Here is a 19490-nt window from a genome sequence, read left to right on the forward strand (position 1 = left end):
CATTCTGAATTAAAAAACATCATGTAACTGTGGTCACAGTGAACTGCTGGCTTGGTTGGGATATTTGTTCTGGTTTAAGAAACTATTTTCGGCCGCCTCTCTTTTTGTTTTTTTTGCCTTTTATCTCTTGATGCTGTTTTCCTCTGAACCTGTTCTTTCCCTTTGTCGAAGAACAACGCCGCTGCCCAGCACGGATGTCACCAGGCCAGAGCTGCCGGATAAAGATGGTCGACCCTGGAGAAGCCGGTGCCGGTTCACTCCAATAACACCTTTTCTTTTTTCTTCAATCTTTTCAGCTTTTCGTTACAAACGAATAAGTGTTCCTGCCTCTGGTCCACGGCTCCTAGCAAGCCCCCAGCAAGAAGGGCTCTCTGGGGCCTCTGCTTCAGTTTGGACCGCCGGAACCGTCGGTGCAGGCTCCGCTGAAAACCCAGTTTGCACTGTCGTAGATCAAAACCCAGCTCAACTCACTCAGTGTTTGTCATCAATTGCATCAACTGCCTGAGTGTAGCTAGCGCCATGTCCCATCTATACAATCCTTATCTTACTGACCAGCAAAGCTCCACCCAGGCACGCTATGAACATTCCAGCGCACAGGCACAAAGCGACCCTCAAAGGACATCTTATCCTAATTCCGGGTCAAGCTACAGGTCCGCTCCTTCTGGACATTCTCCTAACATCCCCTCGCTATTGGCTCTGCCGTTGCCCTCCTTCATGGCTGCCCAGAGTCGGCCAGTCAAAGAGGAAGAACCGAAAAGATCAGCTGATATATACAGTAGCAAAGCCAGGGAGGAGTCGCTGCTTCTGCCTCGCTCCTATGCAACGACCCAACCATTTCAAGGACACAGAAAAGCAGTAGCAGAGCACTCTGATAGGTCCTTGAACTGGCTTCCTACCTACAAAAGCACCAATGAAGACGATGCATCCAAGTATTATACATCAGCGGCGTCCTCCATCTTCCCTGGAGGTGGTGAAAGCAGGACATCAGCGGCGTTTTCCATCTTCCCTGGAGGTGGTGAAAGCAGAACATCAGTTGCGTCCTCCATCTTCCCTGGCGGGGGTGAAAGCAGGACATCAGCTGCGTCCTCCATCTTTCCTGGTGGTGTTGAAAGCAGGACATCAGCCTCGTCCTCCATCTTCAGTGGCGGTGATGAAAGCAAGTTTACGACTATTGGTGAAAGCAAGCCACATGAACAATCTATTCCAGGTTTGGGAGAGTACGAGTTTCCAGTGCGAGACACCGCATCAGCCCAGCCGGAGTTCAGCCAGCACAAGTACACATCGGAGTCTGCCATTAACATTCTCCTGCACTTTGGACTCGAAAAAGAGGACTTGGAGCAACTCATCTCATACCCCGAAGACCAGATCACGCCACAGAATCTGCCTTTCATCCTGCGTCAGATCCGTCAACAAAAGACCAAGAATCCTGTGAGCGCGGTTCAAGCCGTGCCTTACCCCGAACCCAAACCCACCACCAGCATGAGTGACACGGACTTTAGGGGTCATATGAAAGAGGTGTTCCACCAGGATTACAGGCCACGTGGTATCCTCAAAACCAGTAAAGTCATAGACTATGGACACATCAGCCAGTTCTCTGCTGGGCCAGGAGAGGAGGTGGGAATGGCCAGTGGAGCACATGGTGTTGGTAGTTCCACTCTGCTGATGGATAGCAGCGGTAGAGAGGCGAAAGAGATGAGTATGAGTTCGCTGATTTCCCATCGTGACCAGGAGAGTTCAGTTCCTGGTCTTTACTCCCCATTAAACTTCAAGCTAAGCTCTGCATCTCTTTCTCCCAAAAATCCACCAAAGCAGTTTCCGCCCCCACCAAAGCAGGTCCCACAGACGGTGAGCATTCCCTTTACAATATCCAAAACAGACACGGACTCAAGACTTCTGCCTGGAGTCTCCAAAAGTCTTTCTTTGAAAGGACCAGAGCCAAGTCATTTATCTGTCACTCCTAGCCCGAGTGTGACATTAGGGCAGCATGGCCTTGTGCTCTACGACGGTCTCAAAGATCCACGTCAACCACTGAAGCAGGTGTCAAAGGTTCCTGAAACGAAGCAACAGCCGCCAGTAAAGCAGGAGGTGAAGAAGCAGCAGCCTGCAGCCCAGAGGATACCAACGCCCCAAGTCAACACGGCCAGCAATGTTCCAGCTCCAGCCCAGATTTACGATTATGTCGCAGCCACACCAGGAATGTACCCACATAGCTGTTCCCTCTGTAAAAAAGAGTGCTTGAGTGTGAAGGTAAGTTAAAAACTGTCACTACTCAAACTTGTATAACACCAGCCTTTTGTTTCCATAGCTTTAATCTTTTCCTGGATAAATAAACTAGCACTAAGGTGCATAATCTGATCTGCCATAAGATTATGACCAACTGACTAAGTGTGACACCTTTTCTCTAATGAAGGAAGGTTGCATGGTGCAGTTGTAATTGCAGTGTCTCATGGGTCATGTACGTTACTTGTTCTGTTCAATCTGTGCTGTGCTCAAACATGACACAGTAGTTCCACTTCACCTGCCAAACAATCTGAGTGACAAATCTTTTTGTTGGGCTTTGCTTAGTGCGAGAACGCCAAAAAAGTTGAAAACTGTAGAATCTGGACTAGAACTTAAATCAGTATATGTTGAATTTGTACCCGAACACGTCGATCTTCCTTCTTTTCGTTTGTGTATTACCCAACTTCTCTGTTGGGTAATACACAAAGTGTGGCCAGCTTTGACCTAAGGACGGAGCTGGACGTCTGTCCTTTGTCCTTATGTGTGGTTATCATCCTATGGCTGACCAGTTTACTAAAAACCCAGTTTACATTCCAAACTTTAGCTTGTTAGCTGATGCACAAACAAGTTGGCTACCTTTTTGCCCTGCATTAGTTGTTCTTACTGATATTTATAAAAATGTCCCTTTGTTTATTTTGGAACATTTTATCTTATGCTGATATGTATTTGTCCACTTGAAGGAAACAAGGAAAGATCTCTTCTCCGGCATCAGTTATTGCCGATCTTTTGTGCGTTCTCATGTTCAAAATTGTGAAACCATCAAGAGGAGTTTGTTCTACGGCAGTGGTGCCCAACCTGAGGTCACTGCCTCATAATGAAGTTGTCCAAGTTATATTTGTGTATCATCATTAATAAATATTAACACAATGAGGTAAACCAAACTATAAACGAGTCCACCTAGCATTCTTTGGTCCACCTTCAAAATTTGAATCCATTGTCCATTTGGGCATGACACACTGGAATAGACTCACGTAGACCTAGATGCAGATACTTAGGATAACATTAGAGGCAGGATGAAGGAACCCTCCCACGCCCCCCAGGGGGCACAGCTTTTCCAGCTCCACGTTGGCTTGGAGGCTCAACCTAAACTTGACAAACTACGAGGTAAACAACAATAGTCACGCAGTGACGGCCAACCAACAGACCAACGCAAACCTGTGTCCCAAGAGGCACAAACTCAACACAAAGACATACACCTAAGACACACACACACCAGCACAAAAACCCCTCAAATTGTGCCACACACAGGAGACAGGGAGAGAGTTAGGAGGGGCTCCAAGAGTAAAGATGGTGAACCATTGGACTGGAATATGGGTCAGTGGGTGTAGGACTACTTCTACAGCTTTGACGATACTTCATGTTCTTGATCTGTGGACTTTGTTTTCTTGGTGTTCCTTGGAAAATTTCCATCTTATGTCCCTAATGCACATCGACTGTTTGGATTAACTTTTTTTTTTTTTGCTAAACTTTGATCCAAAGATTTTTGTGTTTTTGTCTTTAGTCGCCCGTAGAAGAATACACATCAGTCAAAAAGCTGTTGATGGTTTTCTTTGTTTTGGCCTTGACCTTAAGGTTTATTGGCAAATAACGGACATCTTAGAATCCTCCTCTCCCCTTGTCACCTGGATGTTCCTGCTTCAGGAGTTTCCATGATGTTTTCTTTTACCTGCCACAATTCAGATGCCCCATAAGACTGAGTCTGGATTTTGGGAACCTTTTTTGTTTCCTTGTACTTTTGGATCATCAACATTTTTTCTCTAAGGACCGAATTTGAATGATGGAGCATCTCGGACCTCTAGCTTATCTGGTGTTTAGCCACGTCTACTTGGACAGTTGGTCTAAAGCTGCCTTTGTGTTGTATTGTTTAAGAAGGAAGAGTTGGGAGATATACTAAGTTCATGTAAGTTGTAGTGGCCTCGTGCTTCCATCAGACAGGTACGTTTTTACCTTTCTGTCTTCTGTCTGACAACCACTGCTGTTTGGTCTTACCTCTTGGTCTGTGGTTGTATTTTTGTTCAAACCAAACTGTTGTTGAGCATGTGTATTATCTATGATAGTGATACGATGTCGTTTAAACCGGGCGTACCTACAGGTGTCTGTTTTCTTCTGACTACCAGGAATGGATTAACCACCAAAATACCGAACTTCATCTCAGAAACTGCAAACTGCTCCGGACACGGTCAGTCATCACTTAACCTTTTTTATTGTTAACAAATTGATTGGAAAGTTGGGTGTTCTTAAAGTAAAAAAAAAATGGTGTAAAACTATGTATCTCTTCACAAATCTACACCGACAAGCACAGAACGGCTTATTAAGACACAAAATCTTAGGTAGGCGTTGCCTGGCAACTCAAGGTGCCTGGAGGCAGCCATTTTTTAAGTAACCAGAACTATGGTCTAAACCAAATGGAAAAGAAAAATAAACGGCCTGGTTATTTTTGTTTTACTGATTTAAAACCAAAATGGAAATACAAAAAAAAAAACAGATAAAGCAGCAGTTTTCTGTTTTAAAATAAAATATTAATCCCGAAATAATTTTCCGTTTGTGTGATATTTGGATATTTACAGGGAATTTCTTATGCAAGAGCTACATGTTTTTGGCCCTTATTTCCCTGTATGATATGTAATTACAGAACTCTCTTCTGGTTAGTTTAGTTCTCGTCAGACTGCCCTAAGCAGGCCAGATACCATCGCAAAATGATGGCATTCACCAAGGTCTCACCCTGAGGAGGCTCCGAACAACAAGATTTGCTAAATATTACTTAGATTTTAAAACAGAAAAACATTGCTTTTGTTTTAAATCTGTTTTTTTTTTTTTTTTAAAATGGTTTTGAAACGGAATGTCCAAAGAACAAACATACACTGATTGCAATACGATTCAGTATTTCAAAGTTCTTACATTTTTAAGCGGCAGCGCATCGCATTTCATTGATATTTCATCCTCTATATTGTACACAATGTGACCTTTTCCCACAGATTTCCAGAATGGGATGGTGAACTTCTGACCTCATTAAGGTGAGTTTTGAACATCGCCAACAGGTTCTTCATCACTCAAACTTCAGGCTTCATTCTGACTACTTCTTTTTCTTCACTTTAGTGCGTCGGACGTAGATGCCAGATTTTCATCCACTCGTCTTCCGCAGTCCCGTAAAAAAAGGCAAAGCAGCAGCTCTCGCTCCCGTTCGCAATCATACAGCCCCCAGCGCCATCGATGCTCTGGGAGTAGGAGGGACCAGGAGAGAAGTCGATACAGGAGCCGCTCGCGCTCAAACAGCCCTCACCAACGCTCCAGGAGGACACGCAGGGTTGTGGAAACTTTGCGGTAAAGACATCACTTCCCCAACTTCAGGAGAAATTAGTGCTTGTATTTACAAAGCTTCTCAGAGTCCTCTTAGAGAGCTCCTAACTTAGCCTAAAAATTCCTAGCACGTAATGTTGGCGTCAAAGTTTTTCAGGAAGTTTCTGAGAGCAACTTTGAGCAAGGAGTTGACAGAAGTAGTGAGGAGGTGTGGTTGACCCTGTTGCTGGGTATGATGCAGTGTGCTAAAATCTGTGATTGGTTGTTAGAGAAAGGGGGGAAAAAAGCGCTCTGTGCTCCTAGTAATAAATGGAGAATAAAATCAACTGATCCTACTTGGACTGCATTAAAAAATGTGTAATCATGAAATGTATTTATTTCAGTAAAATTAAATTAATGCACACATCTTAAAATGTTTGAACCTCATTCACATGCAGATAATTACTTCGATTTACTTTTTGTTGTTAAATGTCCACATTGGACATTTTACCCCTTTATGTATTTGATATTAATGGTGGAGCAGGCACAGCTGCCATTGATTACTGTGATTGCTAGCCTTGCTAATCAATGTATCATTCCATTTCTGGTGTGGCACAAGATACTTGTGTGAAGCGCTGTTACCTGCTGCATTCAAAGCGAGGGCGGAGATTACAGCACACAGGCAAGGGAACGAACAAATTGCGCAGCAATACAAGGCTGCTATTCTGTTACAGTGTGAGAAAAGTCAAAATCAGAATAGTTTTATTGCCAATTAGAGTTTAAAACAATATAATTTGGTGGATGGTGTGAAAAAACTAAAACAAACCAGAAACACTACAATAATAATAAGTATAAGCCAGTAGCGTCACGTTAAATCACTGTCATTAAACATACAGAGAATATCTCTCCATCCTCTCCGTCTTTCTTTGTTTCTGTCTAAGACACTTTTACACTTCTTAAAAGTCCTCCTCACTACTCCTAACAGTTTTTTTCGCCTTAGCTGCTCTTTTAGGCCCTAAGAAGCTTTGTAAATGACTTTAATCCTTACAAGGAAAAATTCTAAGAAAAATCTTAAAATTTGAGGAATTCTAAGATTCTTCAAAGAGTGACATCACGAAGAGCTACTTTTAGCCTTAGGATGCTTTGTAAATACGGGCACTGATATTTAACATTCTCCCCTGAAGGTCCCGTTCCCGATCCCAGTCTCCTCTGTATCGCTCCATTGCCAGCCGCCATCGATCTCGCTCAAGAAGCTACAAGAGACGATCCTCACCGAGACGACGAGATGACAGTTTGTCTTCAGCGAAGAGAAGCCAGAGCCGGGAGCAGCGCTCCTCTGAGAAATTGTCCGCTCGCCAAATGGCGTCGGGCAGTGCAGAAGCGCTGGCCCAGAAGCTGCTGGGATCATCAGGTGTGACATTTATGATCAAAGTGTTAGGATGTAGCGTTGATTCAAAGATAAAAGCTCACGGCTTCCCTTCTTGTGTTCCCGGCTTCTCTCAGCCATCCAGACTCTGTCCAACAAGTCGGACCTGGAGGCGGTGGTTAAAACTCTGGCTCCTGCTTTACTGGCTGAGCTCACCAAGATGAAAACATCGCCATCATCATCCTCTTCCTCCAGCGCGTCAAAGAAGGATCCCAAGACCAAGGTTAGTATTAAACTGGAAACTAGTTTCTACTTTTCCACGTGTGGAAGCTTCTGTTGATTCCTAAAGACATCGGCAAGCGGCAACAGCCATTGACCAATATTGTTCTGTTTCTCTTGCAGACTCGGACTGTTTCAGCAGATGATGCAGCATCCACAGTCAGACTGTTGGGTGTTTTAAGTTCTATCTCACACTCTCATCTGGAGGGAACTGCTCGCTTGTTTGGGAAACCCACATCTATCGTTATATTCAGGGAACTGAAAGAGGTACAGTTTGTGTGAGGTAACCCCAGGATCTCCCTTTGGTCGCCAGAATAACCAGTAAATTACTGCTTGTTTGTTTGTAGGCACAAGTGGTTTTTGAGAAACCAGAAGATGCTGAGAAAATGAGGAACGCAAAGAGTCACAAGCTTATGGGAATGAGGGTCAAGTCGTCGGTAATGGCTTTTAGTGTTGTCCAAATATTCAGTCAGAATGTTATGAGTTTAATTTTTGTCCCTGTGGTGAATGCTGTGAGAATGAAATTAGAAAACTTAAAGTGGAGATACGACCGTGTACTTCCTACTGGTTACTGTGTCTACAAACCATTCCAGAACCCATTGGATCTCCAAAACTTTGGGATACTCTGCTAGGCCAACACAATAGTGTTCCGGTTCATACATTATGCTGTACATATACTGAAGCAGTGAGAGTAGTCATTACTGCAGATTTGGTGATACCAGTAGTCTTAATGTATTGGCTGGTAGGTGGTCGTATTCCTTCTAAACTCCTCTTTGTTTTCAGGGCGGGAAATTGTCTGGATCACAAACACCTGCTCAAGAGCGAAAGAAAGCTCCTCCAACGTAAGAACTTCAGCCATTACTCATTTTGCACATCCACTCAATCCCACTGATTGATTTCTTGTTGCAGAAAAATTGGAAAATCCAGAATGTCTTCCCTTTCCAAAGCCCAAAATGTCCCGGCCAAGCCGGCGAAGGTTTCTGAATCTGGGAAGCAGAAACAAGCAGCTGGCTTCACCACGCCATCCTCGCTGTCCAAAGCCCAAAATGTCATGACCAAGTCGGCAAAGGTTCCCAAATCTGGGAAGCATAAACGAGCAGCCAGTTTCACCACGCCATTCTCGCTGTCCAAAGCCCAAAATGTCATGGCCATGCCGGCGAAGGCTCCCAAATTTGGGAAGCAGCAACAAGTAGCTGGCTCCACCACGCAAAGCTCTACAGCAAAGCCATCCGACACTGCTGCTGATAAAAAACCTGCGGGGGAGCCAATGAAGCCAACTGTGCTGAACAAACCGTCACAACCGGCCAAAAGTACCACGAGTGGCCCCCAAGCTCCAGCTGCTGACAAGAAAGGTAGCACAAGCTCAGAGAAGAAGGCTGAACAGAAGGACAAGGAGGCAGCCGTGAAAGTGGAAAAACCTCCAGACAAAGCGGAGAAATCCGCGGGACCGCCAATAATGTCAACTCTGGAAGTACTCGTGAAGCAGGAATCCCAAGAAGAAAAAGAAAAGCTGAGTGAAGAAGGTAAGTGGTGAAAATGAAGGGCTTTGTGCTCTTTCAGAAGGGATGAACGAGAGCCACATCAAAGGTTTCTTTCTTCGGCAGATGCCGACAGGAAACCGAAGACAGACGTTCTGCCCCTCACCATGGGCGAGATGATGGGGAAGAATCTGGTGATGAAGAGAATAGGTGAGGCTTCCTTTCTCTGTTGGTGAACCCTTGTCTGCCCTTTGCTTCCGTGTTCTGACCGCTCTCACTATCTCTTCACAGCTTGTGTTGAGATGAAAAGCGTCTTTTCTCCAGAGGTGAGTCTCCTGTCCACTCGTCTTCATGTTCTTTACGCTCAAAACAGCCTCGTTTATTAATCTTAGATTCGAAACAGTCATTCCACTTCCTTCAAAGGAAAAGCTGTGAGAAGAATATTTGGCGCTGAAAACGTAAACACAGGAAATGAGTAAAACATGTTTGCAAGAATCTGGAAAAATTCATGCAAATGACTGAAATTGTTGAGGAAAATTAGTCTCAAATTTAAGGATTTTTTAAGACAAGATCCTGAAGGTACGGAGACGTCTTTAACTTATCACCTTTTAGGAAAATAACTGTACCGTACTTTGACTATAACACTATCATTTATTATAAATGCTAACACCACCAAATCTGAGAGCCTTGATTGGCATGTGACTGTGGGTATGAGGCAAATTTCAATAATTTAGGCCACTAGGGGGCACTGCAAAAAAGACTATTTCAAACTAAATTCATCAGCTTCATCAGTTGCTCTGTTTATTTCATTCCACAGATATTCTAACTATTTTACACTGTTCACTTTTGACTTCTCTGGAATGTTCTGTACCAAGTTATGTTTTTATTTTAATACAAAAAGTTAGAGTTTAAAAAAATTTACAGAAAAGCATGAATATAGCTTAGTTGAATTTAAGTTTGTGCTTTATGAACAATACAATCATATTGTTTTTTATTTATATTGCACATTATGTTAGCTCTCAGTAAAAGTGAGAAGTGTGAACATAAACATTAAAGTCAACCAAAGTAAAAAAAAAAAAAAGTTTTTTCACACATTAAAGGGTTATTTTGGCGTTTGCATTCATGTCGTCCCGTCTCAGTTCGCCTCCAAAAACAGACGCGTGCTGCAGATCACCAACCTGCCCAAGTATGAGAATGGCAACTACACCGAGCAAGACGTGGCCAATCTGCTCACCCCGTTTGGATTTCAGCACGAGGACGAACACCTTCACAACATCTACGTCATCCCCCAGCAACGCATGGTACGTCACGTCACTCTGTTTTGTTTTTTGCTAAATGAGCCAAAGTTTCTCCTTATAGTTCTACTGATGGACTGTGACATCATTTCGTTTTTATTTGTTGATCCATTTAGAAAATTAACCCATAATAAACCAAACACAAAACCAGAGGAGGAACGTGAAGATTCTCAGAGGAGGAAAACATTAAAGTTTCATATACGTCACCATGTAAATGAAATGCAATATGAAAACAAAAACAGACAAAATGACAAAAACACACAGAGCAACAATGAAATAAAAGATATATAAAACAACAATAAAAACCAGAGTTACAAACGTAACTGCAGTTCTATGAACCCTGGACGACTGCCAGAGGCGGTGTTTCAAGCACTGGATGATACCGTCTCGTGAAGACGTAGGTCGAGTGTAATACCAACAAAGTCACGTGTCACCCCAAGGACCTGGTAGTCTATAACTTCCGGTCAGAAAGGGTGAAGTAGAACACAAAATGACTGTTAATGACCTGAAAATGACCTGAAAAAACTGCAAAAATCAAAAATGACTACAGGACGCAAAAAACAAAGTTATCAAGTTTCCTTATTGCAGCCAAAATGACAACAAAGAGGCCAAACAATGTAGTTAGCACAGATATTGACAACAAAAATAAACAAACTGACCTTAAAAAGACACAAACCAAAAACAGAAATACACAAACTGATGACAGAATCCACAAAATGAGGTATTCAAATTTCCTTATGACCAAAATGACAACAAGGATGCAAAACAACTTCATCAGCTCAGATATCGACAACTAAAATACACAAACTGACGACAGAACGCTCTAAAAAATGTATTTGAGTTTCCTTATTACGACCAAAATGACAAAGATGCAAAACGACTTCATTAGCACAGATATACAGTAATCAACAACAATACACAAACTGACCTCAAAAATACACAAACTGACGACAGAGCACACAAACCACCTAAAAAGAAGCCGTCAACATGACTTTGTTAGGAATATGAAGCGCCCGCTGCACAGAATGACGTGGAGAAGATGTTTGTCGTCGTCAAACAGCTGTGTTGTCTGTCACGTCTCACCAGGCGTTGGCAGTCCTGCCGACAGCTGAGATGGTGATCAACGTCATCCGAGCGTCTGTGAGGGACTGCTTTAAACTCTCTGGATGCAAACTGTTGGTGAAGATCCTGGAAGACAACTTCAGCACCCCGGTGGGAAGCAGCTCAGCACAGACTGAACGTGTTTCAAAGCTGTGCTGCTGATGATTGTCTCATGTGTATCTCCTGTCCTTCTCTCAGATGGAGTTTTACCAGAGTCTGATGATGTGGATGAACGAGGTGCGTGGTCCACAGGAGAAGCTCCTTCTGTGTTCTTCTGTGGAAGGCGGCGTGGCTAATGTTCTGATGTTTGCTGTGAACAGAAAATCCAATTACACCAGGCAGAGAGAATCGTCTTCATCAAGAACATATCACCGAGTGAGGCCAGAAAACTGAGGGAGGTCCTCAAGAAGATTGGCAACGTGCGGAACTACGCTCCTCTGCTTAACAAGGTACCCATGGATGGATGATAAGATGGATGAATCGATAATACGATGGATGGATGTGTAAGATCGCCTGTTTTTAACTCCTTACGGGGGTTACCAGGATCAGCTCTCTGTTTAAAAGGTTAAAGTCCTACCCTATAACTTTCTAGTGGACTATTTTTAGTTGATTTATGAATCGATATCGGGCTATACAAAGGAGAATCGATTCACATCGTTTGATCAATTTTTTAAAAAATTTTTAAACCCAGCTTTTTTACGATATTTCTCAATATTTTGCCCTTTCCTGGAGATGATGCTTTGATGCATACAATCAAACCAGAATGACAATACTCAATATATATTGATGTTTTCTCTGTGATGTCATTTCCCCCTAACTATTATAACATAGTGTACCTGTTAGTTTCTTTTTTTTTCATAGGCAAACCTTTAAAATAAGGTAAGTTAGTTAATGTCACATGTCACACAGGAACCTTTATTAACAGAGGTGTAGAGAACAATATCATCGTTTGTAAAACAAATTGTGACTTTGTGCACATTTTAAAAACAACTTCAGCTGACCAAAGTGCTGTACATTTATTATTATTATAATGAACTATCAATTATGTATTATTACTGACAATTGTGAATTTATCAGATACAGAACATATAAACAGTTGCCACGAGTAACACGCGCACGCACACACAGACACACACACGTGTGCTGTAATGATCGCCTTCTGAGGACTGTCCCTTTAAGGTAGCCATGGTAACGTAAGGTCAGAGTTGAGTCAGACCTGCCTACTTCCTGCTTCCTGTACTGAGAACATGGACAGAGTTTAATGTTACTTTTCTGTCACCGTCCCGTCTGAAACGACATAAAGCAGTGTTTGATCTTCCCCTGCATGCAATAAACGTGCAGTGTGACGGTAACCAGTTGTTTTGAGTCCTGTTTATAACATTATCAATCCACAGACACCTCTGGATCTTTATAGCGTTCACACACACACACACAGTGACACTCTGAGCCAAACCATTTCCAAACGTACGAATTTGAAGATGCAAGATACGGCTTTGTTGTTATTCCTTGATATTCATTTATATTTTATTTGAAACGTTTTTAAGTTGCCATTTACATGATTAATACAAACTAAATCAAACATTATTCTATATAATTTTAACTGTTTAAAATTTATGACACTATATTGGCTTCATTTCGCCTCAGAGCGGACTTTAATCCAGGTGAGATGAGGTAAAATGGTTCCTTTGAGAGTAAAGGTTGCAGACCCCTGGTTTAACGCACGCCTTCCTCCAGATCCTGGCACTTGATATCTGGCCCAGTCTTTTTTAGAAGTTTGGAACAATTCTTCCAGGACAATGTTTAATATTTTACTAGATGTACTGTAACCTTCTAAGCCACACTTTCAGATGTTAACTTTTGAAACACATATAGCTAATTCAGGAAAAAGTCTTTTTGGTCTTTTTATAACTCAGCTTTATTTATGAGTGAGGGGGAGCACAACATAGTAGGGGTAAAAAGCATATACGTTATTAAACCTATGGTTATAAACTAACTCACCTTAAGCCCTGATTAGTGAAAATCCTCAGTTGTTCATTTTTTCAGCAGCACCTTTAAAGGAATCCTGTGATTTTATGTTTGTATCAGTCCAAATCTTAAATTCAGACTTTCTCCATCCTAGGGGCTGTACCCAGAATGACCGCACTGATAGATTGTATTACTGAGGAAGACTTTGTTGAAGTATGTTCTTCAGGGAATATCCTTCTTAGATCCAAATCAGACTTTTTGGAGGCAGAGTCTAAAACTCAGAAGGACAGCTGGTATCAGACCAAGTCATCTTCCAGCTCAGAAATTCATGGAAAATGCAATGTTCTCTGAGCAAACAGTTGCTAAAAAGCCGGCACAACAACGTCACTCCTTATCTTTAGTAAAACACATTTTTATGATGTATGGAAACATTACAGTATATAAAACATATGTCTTAAAAGGAAAAGGTAAAATACATGGATTTTTGGTGTTTTTATGTGTTACCAGTCATTGATTGTATTCAAAGTTACATCAATTGAAAAATAATGATTAATACTTCAATTTTTAAGGATTAAGTATGAACTGACCATTTAAACAGTGCTCTTTGTCAGCCTGTAACATGTAAGATCCTTGACCTTTCCCCCAGTTTCTCGTAGTAGAAAAACTGCCTGCAGCTGCCAGGAGAGGTGTTGAGTCATCTTCATGCCCCTCTGGTGGTGAAGATGTGTACCAATCTTATCCACTTTATCTTTATTGTCCTTGTGGATCCAAAGCCAGAGCATGTTGCTGTTCCACTATGCTCATCATCTCCATCTAGTGGTTAAGAGGAGTTCTAATTCTCTACGTCTATTGACAGATGATACAGTGGTTGGATGAATGGATAGATTGGATGGATGGAGACTTCCGGTTGGAGCTCGGTGAAAATGGTTGCATAAACGAAGGCTCCTGACTGACTGGTGACGCTTAGATCTGAACATACGAAAGATTGATAAATGAGGGCCTTTGTGTTTCAGGTCTTCATCGAGTTCTACACGATACACGACGCGGATCGTCTGGGAGTCTGGTACAGTCTTCTTAAGAAGCCTCCTCAGCACTCTGTCTACAGGCTGGGCACGCCACGGAGAACAACGACCTCGCCGCGTATGTCACACCACGTGCCTCCAGTTAATCAGGATGAAGCTGTGACTGTGTGTGTGATCTGTTTCAGTGCCCATAATGGCGGAGAAGGCCATCCCTTCCCTAAGACTGCGACTGAAAGGCTCCAACGTTCCAATGAACTCTGGTGTTCCTCTGGAATGCGGTCCACCGTTTTATGTTACTATGACAACGTTTCCCTTCATCTTCCCTACCAGTTGTCCCTGGTTCAGCATCCCATGTAAGAGAGAGAATTTATTATAATCATCATTATTATTGTTGTTGTATTATCAACATTGTATTTAATTTTTCATCCATTTTCTTTTCAAACATTTTATTTGATTTATTTCTATTCAAAAACATTTTTTTCTTTATTTTTATTTAAATCAATTTACCTAAACATTTATCACAAATACATTCTTTAAAATACATTTTTACACACTTTTCAAATACATTTTGCAACAGTTTCTTGTGTATTTCTATACAACATATTAAAGAACAGTTCTGTTTTAATTTCTACATTGTCATTAATTTATAATTGTAATTTAATAAATTCCTTTTTTCTTTACTTTCCAGCATACCACAACCCTTTTACAGTGGTAAGAGAGGTATGTGTGTGTGTGTGTGTGTGTGTGTGTGTGTGTGTGTGTGTGTGTTTGTGTCTGTGTCTGTCTCTCTCACTGTGTTTATTATGTGTCTACCGTAAAAGTCGTCCACCATCATGATGACGTGTCTCCCTGAGGACGGCTACTGTCAGCTGGATGTGGCGCGCATGGTTTGGAGTCTGCTTCACCAGCGTAACATCATCAGTATGTTCTACAGGGTGATGGTGCTGCCGCTGCAGAGGAGGGTGAGATGTAGGGCTGGCTGATATATCGAGATTCAAGATATATCGAGTTTTCCAGTTTGGTGATATGGAAAATTACAATATTTCCTTTATTGATAATCATATTTTTTACGGTTTATTTTGTATTAAAATACACGTTTTAGGAGTCGCTGCTTTCTCTACTTTTCAGAACAGCATTAAAAGCACATTTAGATGGAGTTCTGAGTGCGTCCTAACCCAGATTGTCCCCGAAACAAGCCACACTACAGAACGAAGAGTTACGTATGTATCACTCCAGGGTACTTTCCTACAGAATCTTCTCACGAGCACACGAGGGTTCTGAGTGACAAAGAGCTCTGGCGGTCATTCGGGATTCATAAAACCATAGTTACATTTGTAACTCTTCGTTCTATTTCATCCCTGCTGACCGCCAGAGGCGGTGCTTTAAGCACTGAATGACTTATACCAGAAAAATCACGAAGAATCCTGCTTTCCACCCTTCAGTGTGTAGGATCAGAGGACTCTGGCCGAAGGACCACAGCCAATGGATGGGGTGTGGCTACATTTACCCTGTAGAATCTGGAGAAAGTGCCCGGCGACGCCCATGAGGCCGCAGCACAGATGTCCTCCAGGGGCACTCCCCTCAGGGCAGCCCATGACGTAGCATCACTCCTGGTAGAGTGGCACCGCACACCAGATGGGATGAGACGGTTACACGCCCGATATGCATGGGCAATCACATCGACAATCCAGTTGGACAGGCGCTGCTTGGAGACATCACCCCTGTTAGGGCCACCATAACAGAGAAAGAGCTGATCAGACCCCCGAAAACCTACAGTAGCTGCAATGTAGGCTTCCAGGGCGTGCACTGGGCACAACAGGTCAGGCTGAACCTCTGGCTCCATGGAAGAAGGGTTGAATCGTGCCAGCCGAATGGGCTGGTTGAGGTGAGCGCGGGACAGCATTTTAGGGAGAAAAGCTGTGTTCGGCCACAGAGTGACTCCCGAGCCGTCCGAATTCCACCTCAGACATGTGTCGCTGATTGGCAGGGTGTGCAGCTCACTGACACGCTTCGCGGAGGAAATGGCCAGAAGGAACGCAGTCTTAAGGGTAACCCACTTCAGCACTGCTTGTGCCAAGGGCTCAAACGGTGGAAGGCGCAATGCCTCCAGCACCAGGGGAAGATCCCATGCTTGAGTCCTTGTTGCTCTCAGAGGATGCAACCTCCAAGCTCCTCTCAAGAAAAGGGACACCAGCTTGAGGCTACCAATCGTGCCATTGTCGACCATTACATGTCGGCAAGATATTGCTGCGACATAGACTCTCAGCGTTGAATGAGAAAGCCCTTTGTCCAGAAGGGACTGGAGGAAGTCCAGAATAGTTGGCACAGGGCAGTGCACAGGGTCCACCTCCCGCCTTGTACACCAGTTGGAAAACAGTTTCCATCTGTTCTCATACTGGAGGCGAGTAGACGGCGCTCTTGCATTCATTATAGTATATCTAACTGGGTCGGCACAGACGCTCAGGAGCGTCTCGGGCCCCCCAGTGGCCAAACGCACAGCTAAAGGAGTTGCAGATTAGGGTGCCAAATCCACCCGACCAGTTGGGACAGGAGATCCCTCCTGTCGGGAAGGCACAGAGGCTGTGTAGCAGCGGGAACCAGCTCCTTCCTGGCCAGAAGGGAGCTACAAGCAGGATCCTGTGGCCCTCCTGAAGGACCCAGCTGAATCAGAGGAAACGGAGGGAAGGCATACAAGAGGCCCTCCGGCCAAGGCTGGCCACGACCTATGTCCCGCATGCCTTGGCCCTGAGCACCTGGGGGAGGCGCCGTCAGGCAATCCCTGCATGAACTGGAGCTACTTGCATTCTGACCCGGCCGGATGTGGGGGGCCGGCGGCGGAATTGAAGTTTGTACCCGTAGGTTAGGGTGGCAACCACCCACGGGTCTGAAGCATGAGTAGCCCACTGTTGGAGCTGCTGATGCAAAAAATATCCGACCGCCGGCCCCAAGGCCTCAATCTCTGCCCCCCCGGCCCCTCGGGTCCCTAGTGGGAGGGCGGAAAGGCTCTGGAGCTCAAAATTGTCTGGGGGGCAGGCGAGCAGAGCCCTGAAAATCCCGGACTGGTATCCGTGCGGGACGCTGGGCATCACGACGACCAGTGGAGTAAGTTGTCGGCGGCATGTGGCTGTGAAAAACCGCCGGGGGGCCCCTCAGCCTGCCGGCCGGGGGTCTGTCAGGAGGAGGCATTCGGCAAGCTACTGCCTGGTTTTCCCCGCCTGGATGGTCCGTTCCAGCGCTTCCTGGGCTGCTGGACCCAATATCTCCCCTGGTTCGACCGGGAGGCTGCGCAGTATTCTCCTGGCTGCCTCCGTTAAGTTCGACTGGGACAGCCAAACCTGACGACGAGCTTGGACTAAGATGGACATTATTCGCCCAAGCTCTCTGGACATGAGTCCAAAAGCCTCCAATGAGGCATCACAGAAGGTAACCGCATCGGCATGCACACCACCCTCCTGCAGTGAGGCTGAGAGGGCCAACATAAGGTGTGATAGGGAGTTTCCCATGCGACCAGCACGTGCTCCAGCATCATAAGCCCTCATGAGAAGGTCGTCGGTTATTCGACACTGGGGTCGAGGACACCTAGCATCCCTTCGAAGTGCTTCATCTGGTGACACAATAAGAGAAGCGATGGCAGGCTCGATGGGGGGAGGTCGGGAGGCCTGGGGGAGGTCGACTACGGCTACTGAGCCTTCCACCCCCGCCAACCTGGCAACCCTGGCCGCCCGAGGCAAGTAGCTGCAGTTCATGCAGGGATTGCCTGACGGCGCCTCCCCCAGGTGCTCAGGGCCAAGGCATGCGGGACATAGGTCGTGGCCATCCTCTGGCTGTAAAGAAACCCCACAGGATGAGCAGACATGTGAGCCATCCATCGTAGCTTCACTGAGAAGTCACTGATTTAAACACAGGTATTCTAGCTCAACAAAGGCGCACGCCGCCTGCACAGTAGAGGCCCAAATATATTAAACAAAAAACAACCACTGTACTGTGGTCCTCCCCTGAACTGGGCTCTTTAACAGAAGATGACACTAGCTTAGCTGGTGAAGCTAATGTAAGCAAATCCACGCTGGGCTCCGGGCGTGCGCACACGACCCAACAGCAAACAAATAAAGTCGGCTAACTTAAATTTCGGGAGTAGGCTGCTCGAACGCAGCCATCACCGACAATCTCTTTCATTTATTTTATAAAGACAACCGTTGATCTGCCGAATAAGCAGCTACTTGCCTTGTCAGCGTGTGTCGTCGGGCCTAAACACAGACCATATGCTGGGGGGAGGCGGCGCTAACGCGACCTGTGCCAACAGAGGTTGCTAATGGGTGAAGCTACCGCTACCCAAACACTCACCGTCGCAGCTCCTGGAGGGCGAATGCACGCTGCTCCGACCTACCACGGTCACGGAGCTACTAGCGACGGCAGATGTATGCACAATATTCCAGCAACTGCGTGCAAGAAGGAAAAAAGGAAAGTACCCTGGAGTGATACCGGAAGATATAAACTTCCTCTGGGTCATCCAGGGGTCACGGGTGACATTGTTGGTATACATACTTGCACTGCGCATGCGCGAAGGGGAACATTCAGTGCTTAAAGCACCGCCTCTAGCGGTCAGCAGGGATGAAATAGAACTCATTCAAGTGTTGTCTTTTGTAGTAGTCGCGTCTGTTAGAGGAAGAATTGTGCATATTTGTCTACAAGCATAAATTTGGCATACTTGCAGTTTTTGACCTGCTGAACTCAAATCTTCCGGCATCCCGACACCGACCCCAACCTCAAGGCCCCCCGCCATTTTCTAATATGGCCACCAGTTAATATTAAACATTGAATATTTATAAATGTCTTTATTTTACAACATAGAAGCCCAGCATTCCAGATTAAGGTATCCTTAATTGATCAACCAAACCAGATGTTTGTTAATAAATGTGCATGTGTGACATTTTGCATCAGTAAATTTGACCTTAAATTGTCTTTCTGGTCAGACTTCATTCGAATTAAAGTGGTCAAGATTTATCTTGTATTTTGCCATTTGGAGAAAAAATATTAGGATAAGAGTTTTGGTCCACATCGCTCTGCTCTAGTTAGACGCCTCGTCGGGGACAGCCAACGACACTGTTTCACCTTTCACCTCACTCCTGTCTTTGTCGTCCTCCTCAGGCCTTCATCTACTTCAACACCCCTGAGTCGGGCAGGGAGTTCTCTCGACGTCACAGCATCAAGCCGTACTGCCTCAAAGACAAACCAGTCAAGATCCACTTTGTTGATCACAACATGAACCCGGAATTCACTGAGGTACGCGAGTCCTCACTATGCATGTATTCACTCCTTTGGTCCTGATTGTCATTTCTGTGACTGAAAGGGAAACCGTACAATTGTGTTCACTTCTTACTAGTGTTGTTCCGATGTTCTTTTTTTATTTTGGTCCTGATACCAATACCCA

General features: G+C 44.5%; 1 protein-coding gene across 3 annotated transcripts in view; it reads left to right on the top strand.

The window, feature by feature from the left end:
- Positions 1 to 19490, top strand: part of LOC114480104 (uncharacterized) — a 40924-nt gene that overhangs the window by 6092 nt on the left and 15342 nt on the right. For 2 of the 3 annotated variants that reach the window (XM_028473937.1, XM_028473939.1), the window contains exons 2-22: positions 297 to 2247; positions 4398 to 4459; positions 5256 to 5294; positions 5377 to 5601; positions 6741 to 6967; positions 7060 to 7205; positions 7325 to 7468; positions 7549 to 7638; positions 7985 to 8043; positions 8111 to 8724; positions 8806 to 8889; positions 8971 to 9005; positions 9819 to 9980; positions 11061 to 11186; positions 11274 to 11312; positions 11396 to 11524; positions 14054 to 14180; positions 14248 to 14415; positions 14751 to 14782; positions 14884 to 15024; positions 19208 to 19342. In XM_028473937.1, coding sequence (XP_028329738.1) covers positions 520 to 2247; positions 4398 to 4459; positions 5256 to 5294; positions 5377 to 5601; positions 6741 to 6967; positions 7060 to 7205; positions 7325 to 7468; positions 7549 to 7638; positions 7985 to 8043; positions 8111 to 8724; positions 8806 to 8889; positions 8971 to 9005; positions 9819 to 9980; positions 11061 to 11186; positions 11274 to 11312; positions 11396 to 11524; positions 14054 to 14180; positions 14248 to 14415; positions 14751 to 14782; positions 14884 to 15024; positions 19208 to 19342 — 4512 coding nt within the window. In that variant the 5' untranslated portion in view covers positions 297 to 519. The remainder of the gene's footprint in view (positions 1 to 296; positions 2248 to 4397; positions 4460 to 5255; positions 5295 to 5376; positions 5602 to 6740; positions 6968 to 7059; positions 7206 to 7324; positions 7469 to 7548; positions 7639 to 7984; positions 8044 to 8110; positions 8725 to 8805; positions 8890 to 8970; positions 9006 to 9818; positions 9981 to 11060; positions 11187 to 11273; positions 11313 to 11395; positions 11525 to 14053; positions 14181 to 14247; positions 14416 to 14750; positions 14783 to 14883; positions 15025 to 19207; positions 19343 to 19490) is intronic. The other variant, XM_028473938.1, reaches the window with a different exon arrangement.

Source organism: Gouania willdenowi, chromosome 18, assembly GCF_900634775.1.
Source record: "Gouania willdenowi chromosome 18, fGouWil2.1, whole genome shotgun sequence".
Taxonomy (NCBI): domain Eukaryota; kingdom Metazoa; phylum Chordata; class Actinopteri; order Blenniiformes; family Gobiesocidae; genus Gouania; species Gouania willdenowi.